We start from the raw sequence: 27,561 nt of genomic DNA, 5'->3' as shown, positions 1-27,561 counted from the left end.
GTTTATCTACCTTATACCCTAACATGATTTCTAAAGCAGTAAATGTAGGTCCCATTCCAAGTTTGCTATGAAACACTAGGCCAATCTTCTGCCAATAGAGTTGTAATTTCGGGCAGTCTATAAACATATGTATTAGATTTGCAGCTTGAGTCTCACATTTAGGACAGTTAGTCTTTTCCCCTCCACTATTACCTCCTGCCCATCTACTAATCATTTCAGGTGTATAGTACAACATGCCAATTGTACAAAATTGTTGTAGTTGCAGACTCAGAGTGGACGGAGTCACCAATATTGCCCAAAGTCTGTGCGATCATGCCAGATGTTATTACCAAGTTCAACGTTTGACTCCATTGTAATGCTAGCTTCTCACACCCATCAGCTTTGGAACTGGTCAGCAATTTATACATATTACCTATAAGAGGTTTAGTTTTCTCCTCAAATAAAAGATCCCAAATCAAAGATTTAGTAATAAAATTTGAGTCCACATTTTTCTGAAGATAATCCCTATCTGTACATAATTAAACAAGAGGTTAGTAGGGAGCTTATATTGAAATTGTAAAGCTTCAAATGATTTAATTAATCCATCATCATACATATCACCCAGATATAGAATCCAATGCTTCCCACGATCTACCTCTGTAATCATGAACAATTTCAGGTAGCATTGGATTCCCCCAAAGTGGGAGCTTGGTGTGAATTACCGACAGAGTACATTTGGTGGCCATAGCCCGCCATATAGAAACACACTATCTAATGGTCAACCTTATTTAATTTTCTAAGCAGTCCTGGATCATCTCAGTAGGGTATCATGGACACCAAGGGGTCTGTGGACCTCAGTTTAAGAGTCATTGATTTATTTTAGAGCATAGGTATGTTAAACATAGCATCATTGTGCTGCATCGGAACATTCATAAATGAATGGTTGCAAACAAATTGTTAAAGAACATTGTTGAGGAATGGAGCAGTAAGCAGAATTTTTTTACATGACTTACTGAGACGTTCGGTTATTGGCCTTTTCAGCTAGTTGTACTTCTAGTGATGTTATAATTTGGTCCTGTATGGAGGCTGCCAAAGAAGGAAGAGTTTTTCCTCAGCCCTTCACAGGAGGGACTGGCAAAGTCTGCGGGTAAGAGAAGATGTTGACACTGAGATGGAGTGCCTGGGAAGAGGACCCTTAAAAGATAAGTTATTAGGGTGAGCCCAGAGACAAAATTTGCCTCTCGTAGCCCAGTCTGTCCCCAAACAGCAGACATTGGGAACATACAGGTAGACCCTAGGGAATTAGGAAGTAGGTGACGCTTTACTTGGGACTGTGGGATCTACTAGTCGTGCAGGATTGTGGACACCCTGCTATTTCTTGACTTTGTTATGGGAAACAGACTGCTCCACGTGACATTACATGATGTTTTCCCCCATCACATATGGTGAGGGGGTTCTTTGGAGGGGGAGGGTGACAATTTACTATGTAAATCTGGTTGTCATCAAAGATCTTGCTACACACGTTCACTCACATAGACTACACTTTCCATCTGGACAGCTAGTTTACTTCTGTGTCCGAAGAACAGAGTAAGCCTGATGCAGGTATTAGTGGGGTAACAGGTCTGCTGTATGAAGGATGAAGCCTACTGGTCATGGTTTGTAGGAATTAAAACAGGTTCATAACTACGTCATGTTGTGGAATTAATGACACCATGTATCTTTTTAGGTGTTGCCTATGCATCGCGAGTGCGCTGCATAGGAGACCTTTAGCTGTCGTGCATCTCTTTTCAAAGCACATACTAGTGTTTGTGGCTGCCTACAGCTTGTGGGAGTGCGCAGCGGCGCTCCACAAGCACGAGTATGTGCTTTGAAAAAGAGCAGACAGCTCTCCCTAGTGCGTGCGCACCACTCGCGGGTGCACCCCTCTGCAGCCTTTTTTTGTAGCTAAACCAGTCACCGTCAAATGGAAGACTAAGGGCACCTTACTCCTTCTCCAATTGGCGGATTCCATACACTGCCATTAGCCAACAAGCTGCACCTTCAATTTAAGCCTGGTGTGTGCATACTAGCTCCCAAAACAGAAACATCAGGTTCTTGTGATTTTGTTTCGATAGCCACCATGTATTCTAACAGTTACCCGGATAACCTCACCTCTGCAGTGACCGCGTTTTTCGTTTTTCACTAGGTTTGCCCCACTCGTGCCAGATCCACTTAGGGTGACCAACCGTCCATAAATTTCACGGACCGTCCGTAATTTCATTGCCATGTCCGTTGTCCGTCATAATTCTTTTCACGGACGCCTTTTGTCCGTAATTCTGGCGTTTCTAGAAATCTGGGATGACCCCTGTGCGAAGCTTCAAGCATTTTAGAGCACTCACTGCTGGGGCCATCTCGCATTTCTATGAGGTGATGAAGAGGCTTCAACTGCCCTCACGTCTGTCAGTTAGCCCCATTGTCATTCTGTCTGTGGCGATTTTTGCATACAGAATGACAATGGACCATGGGCCATGCTGCAGGTACAGCACGTTGTGTGTCTGTGCCTGCATTCTGTTTTTTAAAACATCAGCTTACAACTATGGTGTAATCCAAAAGCTTTCAGCAACACTTATTAGAAGAGTTCTTGCTAACATACTTGACAGTAAAATTCTGTCCGGTGCTCAGAAGGATGAATAAATAACAAACTAAGTTCAACTTAAGTGCAGCTGATCAAGAGCCAAGCATTGGGGTTCCCGGTGCGCTGCATTTTGAAATAGACGACAGAGCTAATGGCAAAGACTTCTGTGTTCTTTGCCAGTCTGCAATTATTTTGCCACCATACAAAATATGTCAGTTTAACTCTGGTGATTAATGTATCTCTTTGAGAGATATCGGAGCTTTGACTGGTCCCAGTATCAAAGCAGAGCAGAGGGATAATGTCCCTCTTGAAAGCACAAAGTGTAACATGCAGTTCAACATTTATTTTATGTAGATAGTTCAGTGCGTTCATTTGGATAATAATAAATATGTATCAATAAGAACAACCCACTACCACTATGTTATGTTTTAAACCCTGAGTTTGTATGTCTCCAGACCAAATCTTCTTAACATGTAATTGGGGCAACTGGAGTTATGCACTTCTGCAGCCGCTGTTCTTTTTCTTATAATTAGAACTATAATTCTATATTATAATATTATAATTAGAATATAACTAGAACCATCTGAAGTCCTTTTCAGGAAAAAACTTAAAACACATCTTTTCAGCAAGTAGCCTTCTTTGAGAGGGGGGGGGGGCAGCTACTTCACTTATCACAGCGCGGGGACACGCCAGTGGCGTAACCAGGCGCTTTACAAATGCCTAAATAATAATAATAATAATAATTATTGATTTGCCGTATTTACCATATAGCCCATTATCTGTTGCATAATTTGCAAATTTTAACAAAAAATTGCTTCCAGCCCTCACTGTCTTAAGTAACATTTCCTCTACATTGACTTGCACACTTATGAGTCATTGTATCTGAATAAAGTGTGTGATGTGAAGCACTCTTGACACTACATTGGGATGAGTACCACTATAAAAGAAATGATTAAATACACATTGGAGAGAGTGCATGAAGGAAAGAGGGACACTGTTGAATAGTGGTACTGAGAGAATCCCTGAAGAATGAGGTCTTTGGGGGGATGGGACCAACGAACATTGTCACACTAGGTGGAGCCAGAAGTAAAGCCGGCGCTGCCAGGGGCGTAGTTATCATTCCTGTAGCCTATGCAGTGCTCCAAGCCCTAAGACAAAACCACTTCAGAAGCTGATTGTGGGATGGACTGGTAGCAAGGCATAGTCTATGAACAATGAGATTTCATTTTATTTCAATATTTCTAGTTAATGGAGAACAAAGAGCGCAATTAGAAACGTCTAACATACATGACTGGTGTGCACTAATCCCAAAATCTTCTAGTGCCATACTAACCTGCCAGGCAAGTGCCTCGTGCTGCAGCCTTGGATGGATTTCTCCCTCATTACCTGCGGCGGCCACACCAGTGGTCCTGCCGCCCTATTTTGAGTTACGTGGTCGGACTGCCGCAGGCCCTCTGCAACCGCCGGGGAACCCCCGGTACCTTGTGGTGTTGCAGCGGTGTGAGGCAGTAATATGCTGGTAGTGCAGCATTGACTGAGTGCGTTGACGGCTGTCGGGAATCGGACCACAGTTCACTTCAAGAAACTATACGGGTTGGCTGACTGTCCTCGGCGGCTTTCCTTTGCGAAGTAATCTACCATATATTGGAGACTTGATCTCTGCTATCCTCAATACAATTCCAGGTTGGCTGACCAAACACAGCGGCTTTTGTTGTGAAGTATTTTACCACGCACTGGAGATTTGACTTCTTCCATCATCAATAATCCTTTGCCGCCTCCATTCTCTTTCTAAACTGCTGAGCCCACAGTCACCGCAGTTCCATGTAATTTACACCGTGGTAATCTACATCACAGCCTTTGCCCCCTCACCTCACACGCTTCCCCCCCGTCCTTAGGAAGACCCCCTGTAAGGCCTCCATTGATCCTTCTCCACATTGGAGTCGAAACGTCAACAACTATTATTCCGCCAGCACATGCCTCCGTTATAAATCGCTCACGAGGGCCACCTAAAACATGGCAATATGAATATTGTTTAACATTGATGTGTTTGTCTTCTGGCTCCACATGGAAGCAATTTATCTGTATTTGTATTTAGACCAATAATTGATTGACCATCACTTTTGATCTTGCAAAAATCCTCCATCCTTGCATGCCATCACACCAACTCGCACTCCCTACCTCTCCCTCACCCCTTGGGGCACGAACATTTGTACCTTTAAATAAGCAATATATTGTTCATGCCAGGTCCATTGTGATTAAATAACAGTGTACCTGCATTACTACTTGACTTGGCTTACGTTTATGTTTTTTCAATCTTTACTTTATCTTTCTCTTATAAGTAAAAGTGTACTGGGACCCCTTATCAATGTACCTTGGTGGTGCAGCTGCGGCACCACCAAGCATATTACGAGTTTCTTCACTGCCAGCCTTTTCATGGAGGTAAGCTGGCCATGAAAAGGCTGGCGATGAGGGAACTAAGGGAGCTAAGACCTGCAGAGTTGCCCATACCAAAATAAACCAAGAAGTGCACGATTGTCTCAACCTAATATAAGACTTGTACTTTTTTTGGTTGTCTATTTACTTACTTATATACTATTGCGCAACCTCCTCTGATGTTTCTGTAAAACGTCACTTTTGTCCTGAATTTTGACCTTTTGTCCTGAATTTTTGTCCTGAATTTTGACCATTTGTCCTGAATTTCTACACTCACCGTCCTGAATTTCCACCCATGCCAGTTGGTCACCCTAGATCCACTGCGCTCATTTTTCTGTTCTCTGTCTGTCTGGTTAGATATTTTTCTTTAAAACGTACTGTTCACATCATCGCCGTGGATGTGGGAGAGAATAGTGCAAGCTCCACCTTCCTCATAACGATGTATGTTTCATTGACCAATTGGGCTGCAGTACTGGTATACTCAGGCCTTTTGTCCGGAATGGTTCTGTAATGGGCTTTTACCTGTTGTGTAATTGAAATACGCTGCTGTTGCATAAATATCCAGGAAGTAGCAGAGGGCCTTGAAGGTTGTGCAGCAGAACGCCCTCTTCAATCGTTAATACAAAGCAGGCCCAAAAGAGATTGCAGATGTTGCTGACATGCACGTGATGTGTCTGATTACCCTTGTGACTCCTGAATCGCAACAATTTGCATGAAATCTGTGAGTAAGCGGCACTCTTTGCAAGGCCATGCATTTGGCATCATCCGTAAAGCAGCTCCATGTCGCTTTGAGGGCCTCTCTTCCAGCCTAGAACAGAACTAGAACGTGTTTTTGGTAAGACACAGATAAGAGACGACCAGAGATTTTTTTTTTTTAGTGAAACCTAGTGAAACCTCAATCTGTGCTGTTGGATTATGTTTTCGAGTAGCTGAGGCAATTCCTCTCTTAATGCCTGTAAACAGCACCCTCCTTTCGTACCCCCCATGAACATAATGCAAATGAATTTTGTTTCACTTTTCCAAAATTAATTTCAAGTGAGACAGCCTGCACAAAAACTGTACCTTTAGGTTTCATCTGCCGAGAATGTATGCAATGTTGCTGCTAGAGGGAGTGTTCCCTGTAAGGGGCTTGGAGCCCACCCATTTCTTACCATTCATTGGCTTCATTGACACTCCTATTTCCAGCCTCCTAATTGGCCAGTGCTTGCCAATGTCACTTCCTGTTCTTTTGTTTGGCGCATTACTAAATGATTTATTTACTTTGATTAGGCTCCTTCCATCCACTGCTCATCAATGTTAATTCTTCCCTCCCACCTCCATAAGAAAAAAAAGTTTCTTTGATGCAGTCAGCACTGGTAGCGTCATAGCTCTTTTTATACCGTCTTGTTGCCGCTCACCTTCTGTTGTCCCTTTTGCTTACACTCACCCGCCATAATAAAAAAAAAAGTGCTATAATGCAGCCAGTGCTGGAATGGTCATAGTGCTTTTTACAAACTTTACTTTTAGCCATGCTGCACAGCCACACTGCTGTACATCATGGCTGAAAGACATTGTCAAAGCCAACAACTTTCACATAGGGGAGATCTATTGACTTTGTCAATGTTTGGTTCAACTATAAATAGAAGTGTAAAGGAAGACAGAAGATTATCATTTTATACTAATGGCACCACTGGTGGCTCACAGGACGTAATAAATAGAACGCTTTTATGCAGCCCATCGGTGTTTACTACTTTGATTTTAGTATCACAAGGAACGTACACCATGGCTTCAAACATGTTCTGTCACTGTGTTTAGGTTCTATGGAAACATTCCAAAAAAGAGCACCTTTAAAAATTCGGACTATGCAAATATGCCCGGACGTCACTGGCTCTGCTGCTGCAGTTTTTGTTTTCCAAGAGGTTGGAAGGTCTGGGCCCGCCACGGATTTCAGATCGAGATAACGCGGTAGTGAGGTTATCAACCTCCTGCTGGGCGATGTGCACTGTCAATCCTGGACTCTGGGGCTGAGGCGGTTGTGGGACCCGAAGAGGCGATTTGTTAAAGAAATTACAAGCGGGAAAAAACGTGGTTTTATTTGCACGCGCTTTACCTGCACCCCCTGCACAACCACTTGGCAAGAATGTCACCCCTGCGCACCACCGACAAGGATCCACAATTAAGGATTCTGGGTCTTGTAGTTCACCTTAACAAATGTGAGCCAACACAGGGGGCGGAGCGGGTATGGACCAACTACTAAAAGGAGGCGGGACTTACCAATAGCTTGCTGATAAACCTCCTGGACACTTGGGCGCTAAGGAAGGCTATTGATCATGGAGAATGCATTTCGTCTTTTCATCAAAGTGCTTCCTAAAGGTTTCCTCCTGTGTGGCCTCTACTCTCTCGCAAGAAGGAGTTTTGGTGGATTCTTTGTTGCGTCAGCCAGAGACGCGCATACAGAGGCCCCCGCCTCGTAAGCCGGCCCGGATGTCACTGGCTTTGCTGCTGCAGTTTCTTTGTTTTCCAAGAGGTTGAAAGTTCTGGGCCTGCTGCGGATTTCACGATGAGGTAACGCGGTAGTGAGGTTATCAACCTCATGGTGGGCGGTGTGCACTGCCACTGCTGCCCCTGCTACAAGGAATCATGGACTCTGGGGCTGAGATGGTTGAGGGACCCAAAGAGGTGCTTTGTTCAAGAAATTACAAGCAGTAAAAACTTGGTTTTATTTGCATGGACTTTACCTGCACCCCCTGCACAACCACTTGGCATGAATGTCACCCCTGCGCACCACCGACAAGGATCCACAATTAAGAATTCTGGTTCTTGTAGTTCACCTTAACAAATGTGAGCCAACTAACAGGGGGCGGAGCCGGTATGGACCAACTACTGAAAGGAGGTCGGACTTACCAATAGGTTGCTGATAAACCTCCTGGACACTTGGGCGCTGAGGAAGGCTGATGAAGTCGAAATGCATTTGCCATGATCAATAAAGTGCTTCCTAAAGGTTTCCTTCTGCGTGGCCTCTGCTCTCTCACAAGGAGTATTGGTGGATATATATATATATATATATATATATATATATATATATATATATATATATATATATATATATATATATATATATTACCTACTGGCGGTCGCCAGTAGGTATATATAGTTAGGATTTTTTCTCTATGGGATTTTTGAAAATTCTATGTCTAATAACTTTGGCGTTTGTGGACGGAATTGGCTGAAATTTTCAGGAAAATGGAACATTTTGTTTCTGAGCAGCCCCTGACAATTTGGGGGGGTTTCATCAAGGGGGGGCCGAGAAAAAAGGGGGGTCCCAAAACGCATTTTTCCCATGTTAATTTCCATAGGGCGGTTGGCCTCACTTTTAGCTCGAACGGCTGAATGGATTTGCACGAAACTTGGCAAAATTGTAGGGACTGTTAGCCTGATGTGCCTTTGCTAGGTCTCAATATATGTGCTCCAGTGGAGTTTGAGTAATTTAGGTTCAAAAAAATATATATATCTGGGCGGAGCCTAACCACACATCTGATCTGATTGGCTGTCAGCACTTCATCCAAGAAGTGTTGGCAGCCATCTTGGGACCAATATACATGATAGCACCTCATTAAAAAGCATTGTAGTTAATAGAGGGTTTTAGGACTTTAGTTACATTATAAATCATTTGTTGATGGTACCATACTCGTTTTAGGAATTGTGGTGGGTTCTAAGGTGATTTTACCATGTGAAAAAACCTTCTGCTGTGATATCATAAATATTGTTTGAAAGAAAACTAATATCTCATGATTTTCCCACAGTGGTTTGGAAGGGGATCTATAAGCTAAACTGAAAGCATATTTTCCGTAAATTCACATTATCTTTCTCAGTCATGTGAAAATGAAGTCTGACATTCTCAGTAAAACATGTACATCCAACAAGGACAGAGACTGTCAGTTGATTCCTTTGTGTTCTACTGCAGCCTCCTAGAGTGTTCTAAAGAACAACTAGAGCGCTAACAGTCCTACTTATTACAAAGGTATGGCACACCTGAAGCCATCTTGATTGGAATAAAGTGGTAACTCTTAAAACATTTAATTTAAAAAGAAACAACATGAGGGGGTATATTTTGCCATAGAAAGTATGATTAGTGCTGCAGAATGAAAAATTAGGGCACATTTTGAGTGACTTCTCAAATCCTTTTCTATTTCATTAAAACATTCTGACATGCAGTCTCCCAAAATGGCCACCAGGGGCAAAAGAGCCCAAATGTAGCCCAAATATCACCCAGATGTAGCCCAAGTATAGCCCAATGACAGAATGTCCCAGAGTGTTCTAAAGAACAACTAGAGCGCTAACAGTCCTACTTATTACAAAGGTATGGCACACCTGAAGCCATCTTGATTGGAATAAAGTGGTAACTCTTAAAACATTTAATTTAAAAAGAAACAACATGAGGGGGTATATTTTGCCATAGAAAGTATGATTAGTGCTGCAGAATGAAAAATTAGGGCACATTTTGAGTGACTTCTCAAATCCTTTTCTATTTCATTAAAACATTCTGACATGCAGTCTCCCAAAATGGCCACCAGAGACAAAAGAGCCCAAATGTAGCCCAAATATCACCCAGATGTAGCCCAAGTATAGCCCAATGACAGAATGTCCCAGAGTGTTCTAAAGAACAACTAGAGCGCTCACAGTCCTACTTATTACAAAGGTATAGCACACCTGGAGCCATCGTGATGGGAATAAAGTGGTAACTCTTAAGACATTTAATTTAAAAAGGAACAAAATGAGGGGGTATATTATGCAATAGAAGGTATTATTAGTGCTGCAGAAAGAAAAATTAGGGCACATTTTGAGTGACTTTTCAAATCCTCTTCTATTTCATTAAAAAATTCTGACATGCAGTCTCCCAAAATGGCCACCAGAGACAAAAGAGCCCAAATGTAGCCCAAATATCACCCAGATGTAGCCCAAGTATAGCCCAATGACAGAATGTCCCAGAGTGTTCTAAAGAACAACTAGAGCGCTAACAGTCCTACTTATTACAAAGGTATGGCACACCTGAAGCCATCTTGATTGGAATAAAGTGGTAACTCTTAAAACATTTAATTTAAAAAGGAACAAAATGAGGGGGTATATTTTGCCAGATGAATTATGATTAGTGCTGCAGAAAGAAAAATTAGGGCACATTTTGAGTGACTTCTCAAACCCTCTTCAATTTCATTAAAAAATTCTGACATAGTCTCGCAAGATGGCCACCAGAGACAAAAGAGCCTAAATGTAGCCCAAATATCACCCAGATGTACCCCAAGTATAGCCCAATGACAGAATGTCCCAGAGTGTTCTAAAGAACAACTAGAGCGCTAACAGTCTTACTTATGACAAAAGTATGGCACACCAGAAGCCATCTTGATTGGAATGAAGTGGTAAGTCTGAAAACACTCAATTTAAAAAGGAACAACATGAGGGGGTTAATTTTGCCATAGAAAGTATGATTAGTGCTTCAGAAAGAAAAATTAGGGATCATTTTGAGTGACTTCTCAAATCCTCTTCTATTTCATTAAAAAAATTCTGACATGCAGACTGAAACATGCACTTTGAATACCAGCAGCAGACGTCCCTGGTGAGCAGTAGCTTTACTACAGTGATCTAATGTGCAACTAGAGTGCTAACATTCAGAATTTATGGCAAATGTGTGACACATCTGAATGCCTTCTTGATGGAACCAAAGTAAACAAGCATTGAAAATGCAATAGATCTCGCCCTCGTTTAAGTTAAAGCCATTCTGTTTGTAATGAGGTGGCTTTTTAGCTTTGCTTTTATTAGTGTTTTTTCAACTTTCATGTAAATAACGCACCGTTTTCACCAAATCGACTTTGCCCAAGCACACCCTTCCCTTCGGCCAACAAATCCCAAAAATTCGGCACACCTGCCGATCCACTCTCCCTACAGCTCACCCAAGCCCCGTCCCTCTAGCGCAACTGGAACACCCCAAATTCACCTTCTCCATGCGCACCAAAAACTCCCATTGAATAACATGACAATTCGCTACTCCGCACAAAAATTGCTCTTTAAAGCACTTCCCCTGCTCCGATCCGCTTCAAACTTGGCTGGACACTAGTTCCAGCGATTCCCTAACATCCCACCAAAAAGCAGCCCAATCCATCCACTGGAACGGGGACGAATTTCAACCCGAATACGCGCCCCCCGCAAACACAAAAAAAGCCATAAAACGGCCAAATCTCGACCAAAAACCGCCAAAATCCCTCAAAACCTTGCCAACACCAATACGCACGAAACTGAACCGGCCCCTCAGCCCTAGGCTCCGGGAACCCTACTTAATTGACCCAAAAGCCCTAAAAAAGCAACATAATACACACGAAAACGCCCTAACAACCCTAAAATGCATATAAGTATATGTATGCATGCATTTATGTTTGTATTTATATAGATATACAGATGATACATGTTTATATATGTATGTATATATATATATTCACTGAAAAAAACATAGGCTATAGACCATATATAGTTAGGAATTAGCATTTACAAAACCTTGAAAATTCACTGAAAAAACCATAGGTTATAGACCATATATAGTTAGGAATTAGCATTTACAAAACCTTGAAAATTCACTGAAAAAACCATAGGTTATAGACCATATATAGTTAGGAATTCGCATTTACAAAACCTTATTTTACTCACACAAAACCATTGAAATTCCATATATAGTTAGTTGCACTAACTATATATCGCGCACCCGCAATCCACTGCTGATGATGTCACATATTACATCATTCATGACATGGTCAGTGACATCATTGATGACATCACTGATGACATCACTGATGACATCACTGATGACAACATCCAGTGACTGTATGTTTCTGTAAAGTTAAAATATGTCTTACATATTGAAGAATGAGTGGATGTATAAGTGTCTGCATGAAGGATTTAGTAGGTGCATGACTGACTGTATGAGTGAGTGATTAAATGTGTCTCACTGAGTGCATGGGTTAGTGACTAAACTGTCTTAATTTGTGCATCATTATGTCTGTTGTTCTGTAAACTGTTGCATGTGTTGATAAGTAGCTATATGAGTAACTATATGGGTTATTGATTGGTTGCCCAAGTATTTGTATGGGAGACTGAGTGTGTGTGTGGGTGGCTGGGAGGTGTATGACTCTGTGCATAGATGTGTGAGCAGTTGATTCACTAGATGTATGGTTTCAAAAGTGCATGTGGAAACAGCTGTATGGGCGGTTGACTGTGTGAATGAGTGTATTGGTGAGTGAATGGATATCTCAGTGCTACATGTCAAAGTAAGTACATATGTAAAACACAGTACATGTGAGAGTTGACATATATAAATAACTGTGCATAAGAGCCAGTGAATGTGTGAGTGGCTGTATGGATCATTGTGAACTTGTATCAGGGATTGTATAAGAGAGTAAATATGTGTTAGTATATGTTTGAATAAGTAAAGTTTGTATAACTGTATAGTTGAGGAAATGGAGGTGTGATTGATTCTTTGCATGACTGACTAGGTGTGTGAGTAACTCCATGGATGAGTGACAGTCTGTGAGTGTCTGTTTACACTGATTGTATCTAAGGTTATATTAGAGTCTGAAGAGGTTCATCGTATTATCACATGAATGATATCATCAGTGATGTGATCAGTAATGTCAAATGAGATGTCATCAGTGATGTCATCAGTGATGTCATTTGAGATGTCATCAGTGATGTCATTTGAGATGTCATCAGTGATGTCATCAGTGATGTCACTGACCATGTCATGAATGATGTAATATGTGACATCATCAGCAGTGGATTGCGGGTGCGCGATATATAGTTAGTGCAACTAACTATATATGGAATTTCAATGGTTTTGTGTGAGTAAAATAAGGTTTTGTAAATGCGAATTCCTAACTATATATGGTCTATAACCTATGGTTTTTTCAGTGAATATATATATATATATATATATATATATATATATATATATATATATATATATATATATATATATATTTATTTTTTCGTGGTCTGGTGGGAGAAGCCCGAAGCGTGGGCAGAACAAAATGGGACATGGACTGACAATATTTTAATGTGGACCAGGTATATAGATGACCTTTTTATTATTTGGCGAGGCGATAGGACCTTGGCTGAGGATTATATCGCCAAGCTGAATAATAATACTAAAAACTTAAAGTTTACTAGCACAATTAGTGCCACTAATATTTGCTACTTGGATTTGGAGATCTATATGAAAGACAACACGCTCCAAACGAAACTCTATAGAAAACCAACAGCGGGAAATGCAGTTTTGCATGCAGATAGCTACCACCCGAAGAGTCTCATGAGAAATGTACCCTATGGTGAGCTGTTACGTTTGAAAAGAAACTGCTCAATGGAAACCGATTTTAAAGCAGCAAAATCAGAGGCTAAACAAAGGTTCCAGAATAGGGGTTATTCCAAGAGCTTATTAGAACAAGCTTCACTGAAGGCATCCAAAGTCAGCAGGAGGGATCTCCTGATACCAAAAGATGATTCCAAGATGGGAGAGGATGTTAGAATGATCAAATTTAATACCAGATCGGGTGATCTTGTTCACATCTTGAAAAAGAATTGGCCCATCCTTATGACTGACAATGTGCTGAAAAAGCATCTAACACAGCAACCCCTAGTAACTTACCAACGCTGTCAGTCATTGTCGGATCATCTGGTCCACAGTCACTATTCAACAAAACCAAAGTCAGTTACTGTGTCCAGCTTAAAAGGGTTTTTCCCCTGCCTTCGCTGTAAAGCCTGAGAGGGGAGTAGAAAACCCTAGAGTACCCTAATAGAACAGTAGGAGGTGGACCCAACAGAAAAATCATGAAATTGTTAAATTGTAACTCTGAATTCACCATCTACTGTCTTGAGTGCCCCTGTAAGAAAAGATATATAGGGAGTACCATCAACCCCACGAAGCCTAGGATCCTGGAACATATGTGGGCTATCACGAATAAAGATAGATCTTACCCGGCAGCCCGCCATTTTGCCGAATGCCATCAGAGCAATAGAGATCTGTTAAGCTTCTATTCTGTAGACCAGGTAAACAAACAAGAACGAGGGGGGGACAGAGAGAAGGCATTGAGAATCCTGGAGTCAAGGTATAAAATAGATCTAAAAACAATGACTCCATGGGGCCTGAATAATGACTAGGAACTATGGGTCCATCTCTAACATAAATGCATGGGATCATGCATTTTATACTGCAAATGGGGATACTCTAGGTTTAATGAGAAATAACATACATCACTCCCTTTGAACCCTGAAAAGTCTTCTGCCCGCCATCCGTTGAAAATTGTTGATTAAGAGAAAGAATGCCCATACAGGGCTGCAAAACAGGAAAAATCAGAGGCAATTATAGCAGGGTTCCTGAGATCTTGAGGATATAAATAATTGGGAATACATCCCCCAAACGCTAAAGAATTATAAGCCACATACATTTTTGCATATACCCTGACCGTACATATTGCCTGATTTATCCACACTGTTATTATCTCAACTGGTATGTAAATAATATGATGAAATGTTTGTTGTAATATATGTTTTTAATGAGCACTTTATATTTAACTGCGTCATGTTTTATAAACCATGCGTTAAAAAGAAAATATACGTTATAAGATGGCCGCCACATTACAATTTTAAAGGACATCATCTATGTCAATGATGTGGGTAGTGGCCAATTGGTTTAAACCTGCGCATTTTTTCACAAACAAACTGACACTGACGAAGCTAGAGTAGCGAAACACGTCTGTCGGGGTGAAGGGGGGGTTTGCAAATTAAATTTCTTAATCGGATTCCAGCGTGCTCGCCTTTTTTCCACTTAGATAAGCGGAAAGTGTTGTGGATATATATATATATATATATATATATATATATATATATGTATATATATGTATATGTATATATATATGTATATATATGTATATATATATATATTTTACTAGTTTTACTTTAAATGTGATATATGTATGGAGTGAACGCCATATGCACATTCTAATTCATGAAGTAATTGAACACAAAGCATTGGCCTCCTTTGGTGCTACATAAAGAGAGAAGGCTATAGTCCTACAATAGTTGAGCATCACAATTTACAAACCGGAAACCTGGTTTCAAATCCTGGCTTCCCCATTCGACCAAATTGTGTGAGCTACTGCGCATCACATTAGTTTACTTAATTTCTTGTAACCCGTTTAAGAGCACTTTGAGTAAATTCCGTTCAAGATCTGTGCAGTACAAAAACCTCATATGCATATGGTTTATATAAAGTCATCTTACTTCATGTTTAACAAAAATATAGGCCATTTAAACAGAGAACATGACTGTCATGTAGAGGTGGGCAAGCCAACACATTGACACAGAGAGATGAGCAACAGTAAAGCCAAGGGTCTGGCTTGGCTCTAAGAGTTCATGCACGAGCCGAGCCTTGAAAATATTTGGCATGTAAATTATGCAAGCATTGGCATAGCCAATAGCTCTCGCCTTTGGGACCTTATAAGTGTTTAACCATGCAACAGTAATGTTGGTGCACTAAGGATATTGTGCTGCATAACTTAATACTTATAAGTTCCCAAAAGCGAGACCTATTGACTATGCCAATGCTTGTTATATGTGTGAAATGGAGTGGCAAGCTGAGTCAACTCTACAAACGTGGATCCTGGAGAAGGGGGAGGCATTGTTAGCTCAGGTTACAAGTCATTTGTGAATAATAAGAGGGAAATGGTATGCCAATCGTTTTCAGCCGGAGTTTCAGCTGTTCATTTAACCTGCTTTCTAGCAGTAAAATATTGAGGTGAAAAACAAATAATGGTCAAAAGTCTTGTAAATTAGCTAGACCTGGAAATTCCCTTTATTGGCCCTGTCTTGATTTATGGGGCACTCCGAACATGAGCCTTTATGTTGGAAAAACACAAAGCTTCACTCAAGTTCACTGAGTGGACAGTTCATATAATTGGATTGGTGTCCCTGCTTACACCCATTTAAGAGTGCATGGCCGAGGCAGCAGGGGACTGTTGTATTCATTCACCTCGCTGCCTGTTGGGTGGGAGTAGCATCATTCCAGACTTTGAATGAATGAAAGCATTTATGTAGCGCTTCCTTCATTTCGAGGAGCATCTTTGGAAGGTGAGCCACATCCCAGTGCCTTAGTCTTCCGGAAAGAAACTTTGTCATCTAAATCGTGCCTGTGACGTAGTTAAATATGCTTTTCGTGATTCTTGCATTTAATTCAAGCACGGGGGGGGGGTAGACATTTAACAAGGAGACTCCTTTATTACTTTTCCACTCTTTAAAATCGCTCACAACGTCAGATGAACTTACCACTGATGGCAAATCTTAGAAGAGTGGCCACTCCACACATGTGCTAATAAGTAATGTTTAGTCACTTACTGTGTCCCTCCCAGGCTGGCTTCCTTCCACAAGTCAAGGGGAACCGAGATGAGCTCTTCTGTTACTTCTGGGACACTGGGCCTCTTTGGTCGACGCAAGTGTCTGCGTGGTGATTCTTTGCTTAGTTTGAACTTTGCTGACTGTTCTTTTAATTTTGGTCGTATGTTTTTGTTTTAATTGAAGGGTATCGATGCTGTTGAAACGCTGTGGTGGGCAAGTTCAGGCATTGTTAATAAATCTCTTAAAGTGCCAAGGGAGTTAAATGTTCCTTCTCTGGCTGTAACCCGCCCTCAGGAAGTGGGTACTTCATGTTTGAGACATTAGGATGCAACAGCAAATCGTCATCTGCCCCTTTCCAGTCCACTTTATCTGGAAAAGCCCTACCTCTACCCTCACATTCCGGCACACCTTACAAACTTATCTTGAGGAAACTCTTTCACAGAGCGTCTCGGCGCATAGCCCTGGTTCTTTACCGATAATTCATTACTCCCTCCCACAAAGTGAGCCCGGGCTATTATTTATTGCACGTCTGTGCTTTTAAAGCTGATCTGGGCCGTGCTCAGCAATTCTTCTTTACTTTGGCTTCCATGGTGAAGCGAAGGAGCCGCGGCGAAATACGTGGCAGTAAAGGTAAAAAAAACTTTTGGCAAAGCCAACAAACTAGCCTTGGCAAACTGGAGCTTTAGTTAAATACTTTTTTTTATTGAAAGCATGAGCCACAAGCGGCCTAGTTTTTGTTTAAAAAAAAAAAAAAAAAGAACACGGGGCACACAATTTTAATCGAACAGCCAGTGTTTCCTAGCAGGCAGCACGCGTAGAGTCAGTATAGAAAACCATGTTTAGGTCTCGCTTGCAGAACAACCGTTGCCATACTTTGTGATCAGCAGAAAAATAATGTAAGAACACTACCGAGAGGTGCCTTGGCTCTGTCCACATGTTAGTTAACTGGAATACAGCATTTCAGGGGGCAGAAGTTATGAGTTTCCACTGAAGAGTGCTTTATTGCACTTTTTGCCTTGTGGGGAAGAGTATGCCCAATGCAGTAGGACTCCGTAATAGTGACCAATCATTGATCAAGGCTACAGGCCTGATCCGTTTATTAAGTAAATGTATGTTAAAGGCAGTAGGCCGGAAGTGTTCACTGTGAAAATCGTATGTTAAAGACAAATAAGCATTTAAGAAGGGATTGTGATTGACTAGGTTAAAGCATGAAAACAGATATTTTGTTTCTTGAGAGCACACCAATTACCGTAGTAGCCAAGGGTTTTGATGAACCCCTCTGACAGATCCTGGGTGTAGAAATATTTCCAAGAGATTATCTTTTTAATACACTCTTTGGTGCTGTTTCATACTGTAGTTCCAACTGTAATTTTGTACATGTTTGTAATTTTATGACTATGCTTAATGGTTAGTACAGTAGACCTGAACTGGTGACGGGTACATGCCAACGATAAAGGCAGTAAGCTTGATTTCTACATTGTGAAATGTTATGTCCGGTGCTATAGCTCTGAACTGTTTATCATGAAAAGTTAACAGTCAGTTGACGTAACGTATTTATTGTGAAAAGCATCATGTCAGTAGGCCTTTAATGGTGCATTGCTATTACTGTTTTAAAGCCCGTTATTTTGTTACATGGATCTCTCACATTACCATACTAGGTAGTAGTCTGATTGGTGCTGTTCAGCTTCTGCTAAATAGACAGGCCTGAGTTGGGTATAGTGTAAAGTCAGTTTTAAAGATTATGGGCATGATTGATCAGTGGGTAAAGTTATGTCAAATGCCTTAGGTGTGATCTGTTTATTATGAAAAGATACAACAAAGGTTGTAGGCCAAACGTATTTATTATTAATTATTAAAATCATATGTTAAAACCGGTAGGGTTTATGGTTAGAGTGTCACACAACACAGCCTCACAACATCTGCTATTTTACATCCCCTCTCTAGGACAGGAACCATTGCATGTTACAGTCAACAGAAGCGGGTACTTCCTATCAACTGGTCAACCACTTTTTAGCTCTTGCCTAGGCTGCGCATGCACTGTTTGTTCGAGGCATGTTTTATCTCCTCTGTGGGCTTTAGCATGCCCAATGCTTTTCATTTGTTCATCTGTGTGCCTTTCATTTCTGAAGTCAGTCGTTTACATTTGTTCCTCCTTTGGGTGTGGTGTTGCTGCCCATGACGACTGGCCCGGTTACAAGTATTAGTGCGCTGAAAGAGAAATGCACACCAGAGAACTATTTTTTTGTTGGTTTCCGTCTGTAATGAGTGCTTGTGTTTTTATTTTTTTTTAACGTATTCGCCCGACTTGCTCCTAGAGTGCTGTTGATAACTGCGCTGTTCTTATCTGGACTGTTACTGTAGATTGCTGCTTCGTCACTCCGTCCTTAGTGGTAATTAAAGACTGAGCACTTGTGTTTTCATTTTTTATTTTAAGCTTGTTCACCCAACTTGTTTGTTTACTGACAAAGTATATCATCGGTACAGCAATTCAATATAAAAACTTCAAAATAGCCACCGAAGTGCGCAGTCAACTAAGTTCTGGAGTGGTGTATTTAAACATACAGTGACGAGCCACAAGTGCACGCAGGGGGGCGAGTTCATCAGTGACTTTTCTTTTGGAGAATGTGAGGGGTGGATTCATAAATTCCAACGCCTGGGGTGCGCAAAGTCTGTGAGATCTGGGTAGTATTGTCAACGCAGCCGCGCCGTCCTTGTTTGCACATACACCCGCCCTCGCTCCGTCTGTAATTGTTGCTTACCCTGTAATTAGCCTTCCTCCCATCGTCGTTGCTTGTTGCTTCTTTCAACGCAATACTGGCCTATGACATTGAGGAGGAGGTCCTCTTTTATGAGAAAAATTGTTACGTTTTTAAAGGCGTCCTCATGCATGCATTAGCATCGCACATTTGCTCCCGCTCTGTGTAGGTCTTATCTGTTACTTATCACTTCATAGCACGGCATTAGAGTACTTCTAGTTGGCCCCTCCATTTGTTTTCCAAAAATCTGTTGCAGCCTGTGGCAGCATCCGTGACCACTCACAGATCTGTGTTTGCTCGCCAAAGGCACAGTCATTTGCATGGTCGAGATAAAATACAATGCATCGGAGCAGTTTATCTTTTGCTCTGCTTTTAGTTTGTTGTTTGCAGCTGGTGGCAAAACACGCAGTATCGCAGAAATATATACCTTTTCATCTATACTTTTTCTGTGTTTTTATATGATGGACTTAGTAAATTCCTCTTTGCAAGCGACAATGTATTCGAGCAGTTATTATTGGCTCCACTTACAATTAACTCACTGTAGCTTGTGGCAACCATCTGGCATCAATTGGCTACAGAGCACCCGAGCTTTCAGGCAGCTCCTTTTTTCTGGTTGAACACTTTTTGTAGCGGTTATGATCATGTTTATACTATTGGCCATGCAGTGAAGTTTAATTAATAGATCTCACATGGGTGAATGTCTCATTGGTATCCGCACTGCACTATTGCTTATACTCTGCATAATCCTCGTCTGTTATTGACTTATTGACAACATTAGAGCACACAGATTTGGTTCTGCTCGCTGTTTTTAAAATATTTGTTATAGTCTTATTAATACACAAGATATTGCACAGACCTCTTGGTTTGGGTGCAGGACGCCTAGAATTACTGTTCTATCAAAGATGGGTCACAATGTATCGGGGCAGACTGCTTTGACTTAGTCTTTCATCTTTTTCTGCAGTCCATGGTGTTAGACACATTATTCATGAAATATCCATGTGTTTGTATTAGTGCTCAATGTGCTTTCAGTCTCCTGTATATATGGGGCGTTATACTGGGTCCGTTTATGGTCAACAGAGGAACTAGTAGATTACAGGGAAGGCCTGAAAGAGGTTATGGAAATAAAAAAAACACAAAACTAGCTTGGCTAGGACACATTGAGGAGTGGTTATCCAAGCTGGGGTTGAATCATTACTGGGTTGATCCTGCGAGCCTTCTTTACTTGTAAGAAATTGCTGAAGAAACGTTACTGGGCGTTTCTCTTACACTCTAAACTGCATAGCCCTGATCTGGGGGTTTTGACCCTCAAATATTTGGCATTTAAAACAGAGAGCAGGTTTGAACCCTTTATGGATGAGATCCTACCGGGCCTATCTAAAACATTGTACTTAAAGTTTCGATATGGCACACTGCAAATTAAAACAAATACTGTGAGCTGGGTATGCCGTGAGAACAACGCGGAGAAGGACGATCTGGCAATATGTGATTTATGCAATAGCAATGCTAGAGAGGACGAAGCACACTTACTTTTCTTCTGTCCTACATATAGTTATCAGAGGAGAAAGTGGATAAAACCAATCTGCCGCCTCTTAGGGTTTAGGCGCTATCATGAGGCGGAGAGAATTTGAAGAACAGAAACAACCCAGCAAATGGTTTTTAGTGTGAGTAGATATCTTTTGTCAGTGGCGATAGTTAGGAAAAGAAGGGGTCTCAAATTGTAATGCCAGTAATCATTTTTTATATAATGGGTATTAATCGTAAAAAAAAAAACAATGTGTACTCACGTGAAATTGTAATGATACACTAGTTATACCTAGGGCTGTAGATATTCTGTTACGAACAATGAATTGCCAATGATTTTAAATGTAACTTTTTAAATGTATTTGTTTTTAAAAACCGCTGCTACTTTCTATAATTGGTCTATAACGAACTGAAGGTTTATGACAGGAATGGATAAACAGGAATTGTTTTTGAATTGCATGTATGTCTTTTATGGTTGTTTTTAACCGAAATAAAGATTTAAAGAATATATGGGGCGTTATTGCTTATAAAGACACAGGGTTTTGTTTCTTTTTCCCTCCTCCCCTGCATTTTGAAATATGTGGATTGTAGGTTACAACCATTCAGAGCGGGCAACATTGCCAACAGTTGCCTAAGTGCCTATATATTAGTATAGCACCACACTTACAAGGCCCAAAAGGAGAGACCTCTTGACAATGCCAATGGTTGTTCTCTCAAGCCAGTGCTCTTTTAAGCAGTGGCAACATGGCTGCAAAGAGTAACTCGTGTCCTGTTAGGGCTGGGTTTTGGCGAAATCTGCCAGACCCCTCATCGCTATATCTTCGCCTCAAGCAGGGGCTTACTGCCCACCCCGGACCACTCTTCAGACTCCCTAGCTCTGGCATTCTTTTTGTGCTCCATACTACCTCTTCCTTGCTGGCTAGTTGGAAATTCAAAAGGAAACTTTGGGAAGCGGCTCTGCCCACCCAACCAGCTCCTCTGCTGCCAGCATGGCAAAGTCTACCTTCGAAATGTTGATTCTTTTACAGAAACACTCTCTTGTAAAAGTTTCAGTAAAGAGCTTATTTGAAAAAGCATGTTGTAGCAAGTTATGGTTCTGTCAACCAGGGTTGTTTTGGACATAGTGTACGTTTGTAATGTGCACCCACAAATGTAATACTCTGATAACAGGTGTTGCTACTTTATGCCAAGTCTATCATGGACATTTTATCCACCTCAGCTGGAGGAAAGACTGAGTCACCACTTGTAGGATTTGACACTCTGACACATTTCCAGTGCATCCATATTTATACATAAACTGTGGGCTATCATAATAGTTATCACGGCATAAAGAAACTTAGAGCTGTGTACTCTTGTCCCTCTTAAATTACATCCCACTCTGTGTAGAGAGTCTGTTGCCTGTCGTTTGCCACTGCCATTAAGGTAGAGTGAGCCTAAAACTACAGATATTAAACATAAACATTGTAGCAATCTGCTTGAGGGTCATTTGTTTACAGCAAGGGTGTCCAGGATTAACCCACTAGATTCGGAGTTGTGCACATTTTTAGGATATCCAGATAGGATAAAATGGCATTCAGTAACCTGAATGTGAATCCTTTATATGGATCCGTGAAATGCTGGCACTAATTGGACCTCGGTAAAACCACGATGGACACTTGTTTTTTGTTTCTTTTTAATCTGGTGGAGCTACCCATAACACACTGACAAGTGCAAAGCTAATTTTGCTTTGTGATGCTTTTTAAATGTTTGTGTGTGTGCATATGCAGCTAGCTAATACACCATCACTTCAAGTTAAGCCCTTATGAAAGAATGTGTGTTGATCTCTCCTTTCAAATATGCCACTTCGGTGTAGAGCTGCTTAGTGCATGAAATACACAGAAAAACAGCTCCCCTGTTATTGTATCCTTGGACTTTTCGTTGGACAACAATATGAACTTCCAGGTTTACATTCTTTATGTAAGGATGCACAGTTTAAAGGCAACCTTCTTCCTGGAATAAAACTCTCCTTTCCAGATGAAGCATTTAACCATTTTGACCAATGAGTCTTTTTTTTTTTTTTTTTTTTAGATTAGCGTATGTAAATCAGTTACTCATTGGAATCCCTCAAAGCAGCTCTGCAGGCAGAGGCTAGATTGACATAGCCTGAAAGAGTTGGACCACATTACCCCCATCGTGATCTCTCCTGTAAAGTGGCTCTTAAAAGAGTCCAGAAGCTTTCTAGAGCTGGTATGTATTCTACACAAAGCCCTCCACTCAGGAATGCCTGATTACCTGACGCAGAATCTGATTCCAGAAAAATAAGGATAATTCAATCTTGTGTGGGACTACACCCGGGGTATGGAACTCCATTCTTCCTCGTATCCGAATTAACCACACTTACAAAGTCTTCCAAGAAAATTGATGAACTGTCATTTTGCCATTTCATTGGTTTCACAGTAATCCTGCATATAGGCGATACATCTGTCATCACGATGGGCCCTATGGGTATACCCTGTGGCCAACGAGGGAAACTATTTTCTTTGTATGCAAGTACAGTAAATACCGTTATACAGTTTGCTGTTTTCAATACGCCCAACCTTTTTATTTGTACGTATTTATATGTATTATTTTTGTTATTTTTGCATTTTGTTCTAATGCACACCACCATTTCTAGGTTATAATTCTTTGCTCTGCTTATGTGCTTTTTTGTTAGTTTTTTGGTTACTTTTAAGTGTATTCAAATGGTATTTAAGTGAGCCAACTATTTATAGTGTTGCTTCTTCCTTCCCGTTTTCTTTCTTACCTACCCTCTTTCCCTCCTGTCTTAAGAAATGATGCAAACAATACTGGCTATATCATGGCACTTTTTAAAAAAATGTTAGACCTGCTGTACGGCCACACTGCTGTACAATGCAACTAAAATAGGCAAAGCCTATACCTCGCATATACGTGGTACCTAATGGCTTTGTTAATGCTTGTTTCCTCTGTAAGGCGCTCTCTTACCCTTATGTGACAATTCTGTGCTATAAACAACCTGAAAATAAATGCCTTTTCTAACTAGACTTTTAATTCCACCTTTAGTCATTGTATTGTGGCATATACCGCACAATTGCTTATGGTGTATGCCCCCTTACCATATTGCCACCTTATGTAAGTTACTAAGCATCTCATTACGAATTTGGTGGTGTGGGAGCGGGACCGCCCTGCTCCTGCACTGCCAAACCTGTGGTTGAATTGCCCGACAGGTTAGGAGTTTTCTCCAGTCTGGCGGACGGTTCTTTGGCGGTTCCTATGAAATAGGCACCGCATATGGGACTTCAACAGTACCTGCACTGCGTGAACTGCTGCACTAACACTGCTCCTGATGCTCTTGGTTCTCCATTCAGGGGGTCCTTGTTGTTCTCACCTTGGTTCTCCATAATACAGACACCGGCACAAAAGGAAAGAGTTTCCCTCCTTAGCATGAAGCTACATCCCCATGGTAATGAGGGAAGACATCCATAGAATCATCCTCTCTGTCTGTCAGCCTAAACTTTATTGCAGAAGGCACTGTGCAAGCGTCTGATGCCCTTTCTCTAATACCAAAGTACGCTGGTGGTGCAGGAATTGGGTGCACACGCACATTGTGCCACTGTGGTGCTTTATATAATATGGCCCATGGTATGCTGTTCTGGAACAGTGACACTCCAATAATAGTTAGCCAACATAGTTTGTTCATTTCCAGTGCAGGGCCTCCATCCAGTCCAACCGACTCCTCACTTTGTTTTTCCATGTAGCTGTGCCATACCTTCATGGCAACCAGTTCAAACAAACTGATTCAAGTTAAGTGGATTGGAGAGTATAAACGCTCACTTTCAATTCAGGTTCTGTTGTTGAACACTTAACCACTCCAACAAGTAGCACATTGGAAGAGAGGGGCAGGTGCTCATGGGGCACTTAATGTGATAAGTCCGTAGTAAGCCAGCTTGGAACAGAGAGACACTGAAGACGACCCCTCATGCATCTGATGGACACATGGTCTATTTGTGGTTTATGGATATGCCCTTATAGAGCGCACTTTAACTGAAGCGCCAAGGCGCTAATTATGCAACTATCATGACAATGACCAGAGTGAACCGGTTTTGAGGAGTTCTAGCTGTATATCCGTAATAGGTGATGTTAAGTAAGTGTATATACTGATTTACAGTACACAGGAGCCCCTGGGTAGCACAACCCATTACGCTGTGACCTTCTGGTTGGATGATCACACGAAATGCATGTGGTAGTGTCCTTTGTTCATGGATGTTCCCCTGAATAGTAAGGCCACCAGTGTGATAGTATATTTTGGGGACTGCCAAACCTCCTGTAACTGAAGGTGGAAGGCGGGAGCTTTTAGGTGGGGATTTGTCTATTTGTTAGAGTTTATGAATGGAACTTTTGATGGAGCTACTGCAGAATGTCTGAATGCATCAGTGTATTTGTACTTACAGGCTCCAGTACATGTAAAACGCTATAAAAAAATGTTTAAAAAACACTTGTTGAATTTCAAGAGCTTCATTAGAAATAAATTCTCACTGTTTGAAATCGGCACAGGTCAGCAAGAAAGAGCCATATATTCAGTAGACCTGGGCAGTGAACTCTGCTCCGTACGCTGAGTTTTCTGCACGCCGCGGAAGGCAAAAAACTCCGCTCCACCTAATGCAGCAGAGTTTTTTCCCAGTCGTGCTCGAGAACGGTAAGTTGGCGAGTGCCAGCTGTCACTCGGGTACAATTTCTACTAGAGCGACCGGAAGATCAGCGCGAACAGCAGTGTGCACTGCACTCAGCCACTTGTGGCACTCTGTAGAGGTTTTTTGTCACTTCGCAGAGTTCCGCTTAGCGAAACTCTGTGATGTATGCCCAGGACTGATAATCAGGCCCACTAGAAAAAGGCAATACCTCTCCTCTTTCTGTAACAATATCAATTTGTTCCTCGATTGAGTGGAAATGAAACCGCCTACTCCATATAATGTGAACAGAGGGTACTCCCGAAACTGGAGACAATTTTAATACAGAACTGGTAGGCATTTCTTTGAATAAACATAAGGTATACGTTGTATACAATCTATTTTACCCTGGGAGGTAGGCAATTCCAAAAGCAAAGACAAATTATTGTTTGACCAGCATTTTGAATAGAATAAGTTGTAGGCGGTGTTTGTTTAGTTTTGGTTCTTAAGAAAAATAGATCTATTTTAGTACTGGAACCTGTTTTATACCAAAATGCGAGTTTACCTGTCAAAATACTTATAGTGAACAGTACTACAACATTTAGTAAATAATTTGCCTTTTACAACAAACTTTCTGCACACCTCCCTATCCCTGCTTCATAACGCCACCCCGTCGCACAATTTGGCCCTCCCTTGCCTCATAAATCCCGGTGGCCCTACGTCTCATGTGCCGTTGCTTGGTAGGCTGCCTTGAATGAACCCCAGTGAGTCGCTGTTGGCGAAAATTACCGCCCTTTCGTCAGTTTCAGAACAGATGCGAAAGGACTCTGGGTGTGTGAACTACTGAGTGTACTTGAACGGGCCTTTGGAGGCTGGTGGGAGGGAGCACGCCCTGCTTTAAAGATTCGAGTCTCCAATAACGTTAACCGCCCACTCCCTTAAATTCAAAGCGGGCACTGCTCCAAACTTCCACACATAAAAATACTAGCAGCTCTTTCTGCTGTGTACGCCGTAATTATCTTTGTATACGCCACGATTTTCTTTTCTTTGTTAGCCGTTCCACTTTTGGATAAGTGCCTGGAATATTGCTGCAATACGAGTTTGCATGTGAGCGCCAAAAGGGAGGCGGTCTTCGCTTCCCAGCCTTATTCTGGTCTCTGCATTATGCTGCACATTCGCAGTTTTCGATTTCGACGTGAGCTGTTTTTTTATGCGGATTCCCAATGTAGTAACATTGTTGTTCTTTTTGTTTCAGATTCGCAGTAAGAGTGCCTTTTAAGGTTACTATTTCTCCTGGACTGGTCGGTGTTTTTCCACACGTGATCGCTGCCAATCAGACTGTGCCCTAGCCACATGCGTGGCAGAACATACCTCTCTTTTTCTTTGCCAAGTCTCTGCTGCGCTCAACAGGAAACAGAAACGGGAAACAATTTCTGGGCGAGGACAATTTCTCACTGTACTTGAGCCGACTTTGATTTTTAATTTTCAGCAGCTACGAGAAGCCTCTGAGCAAATACTCTTAACTGTGCTCCAGTCCTGAAGTAACTATTAAAAGTTTGTTGCCGAAACAATCAAGATTCTACATGAACCACATGGGCTACCTTTGAGCATGTTTTGTTTGTTGCATCGAATCCTCACGTGGGGATTATTGATCGATGAGTGACATTTTTTTCCACTCGTCGGGTATCACGTTTTCATATGCTGCTTTTCGACTGTGGAACTACATAAAGCATTTTATTCCCTCACAGCATCGCCGTTAAAGGCGGTGCATGTGTTTTTTTTATTTATCTTCAACTTGAATTGAGACTCGCTGGGTCTTGTGTTGCCTTTTATTTTGTTTTTATATTTGCAACAGAGGAAATCTGTTTTTTTTTTTCCAACATGGCTTTGAATGTGGCTCCTGTACGTGATACAAAATGGCTGACACTTGAAGTGTGCAGACAGTTTCAGAGGGGAACTTGCTCGCGGTCCGATGAGGAATGCAAGTTTGCACATCCGCCTAAGAGTTGCCAGGTTGAAAATGGACGGGTTATTGCCTGTTTTGATTCCCTAAAGGTAAGAGTGTAATATTATTTGACTTTCACATTCCATTTTGTTTGAACCATCATGCGTGTTATGTGACTTTTTTTGATAGTTACGATTGCCTAATTGTATGAGGTTTCAAAGTAATTAATTGATCATTAAAAGA

The 27,561-nt window shown here is 41.4% G+C and overlaps 1 protein-coding gene across 30 annotated transcripts in view; it reads left to right on the top strand.

The window, feature by feature from the left end:
- Positions 1-27,561, top strand: part of MBNL2 (muscleblind like splicing regulator 2) — a 658,937-nt gene that overhangs the window by 275,082 nt on the left and 356,294 nt on the right. For all 30 annotated transcript variants that reach the window (XM_086934635.1, XM_086934638.1, XM_086934636.1 and 27 more), the window contains one exon: positions 26,629-27,428. In XM_086934635.1, the coding sequence (XP_086790761.1) occupies positions 27,255-27,428 (174 nt within the window). In that variant the 5' untranslated portion in view covers positions 26,629-27,254. The remainder of the gene's footprint in view (positions 1-26,628; positions 27,429-27,561) is intronic.

Source organism: Lissotriton vulgaris, chromosome 8 (genome assembly GCF_964263255.1).
Source record: "Lissotriton vulgaris chromosome 8, aLisVul1.2, whole genome shotgun sequence".
NCBI classification, from domain to species: Eukaryota; Metazoa; Chordata; class Amphibia; order Caudata; family Salamandridae; genus Lissotriton; species Lissotriton vulgaris.
This window is presented reverse-complemented; position numbering and strand designations above follow the sequence as displayed.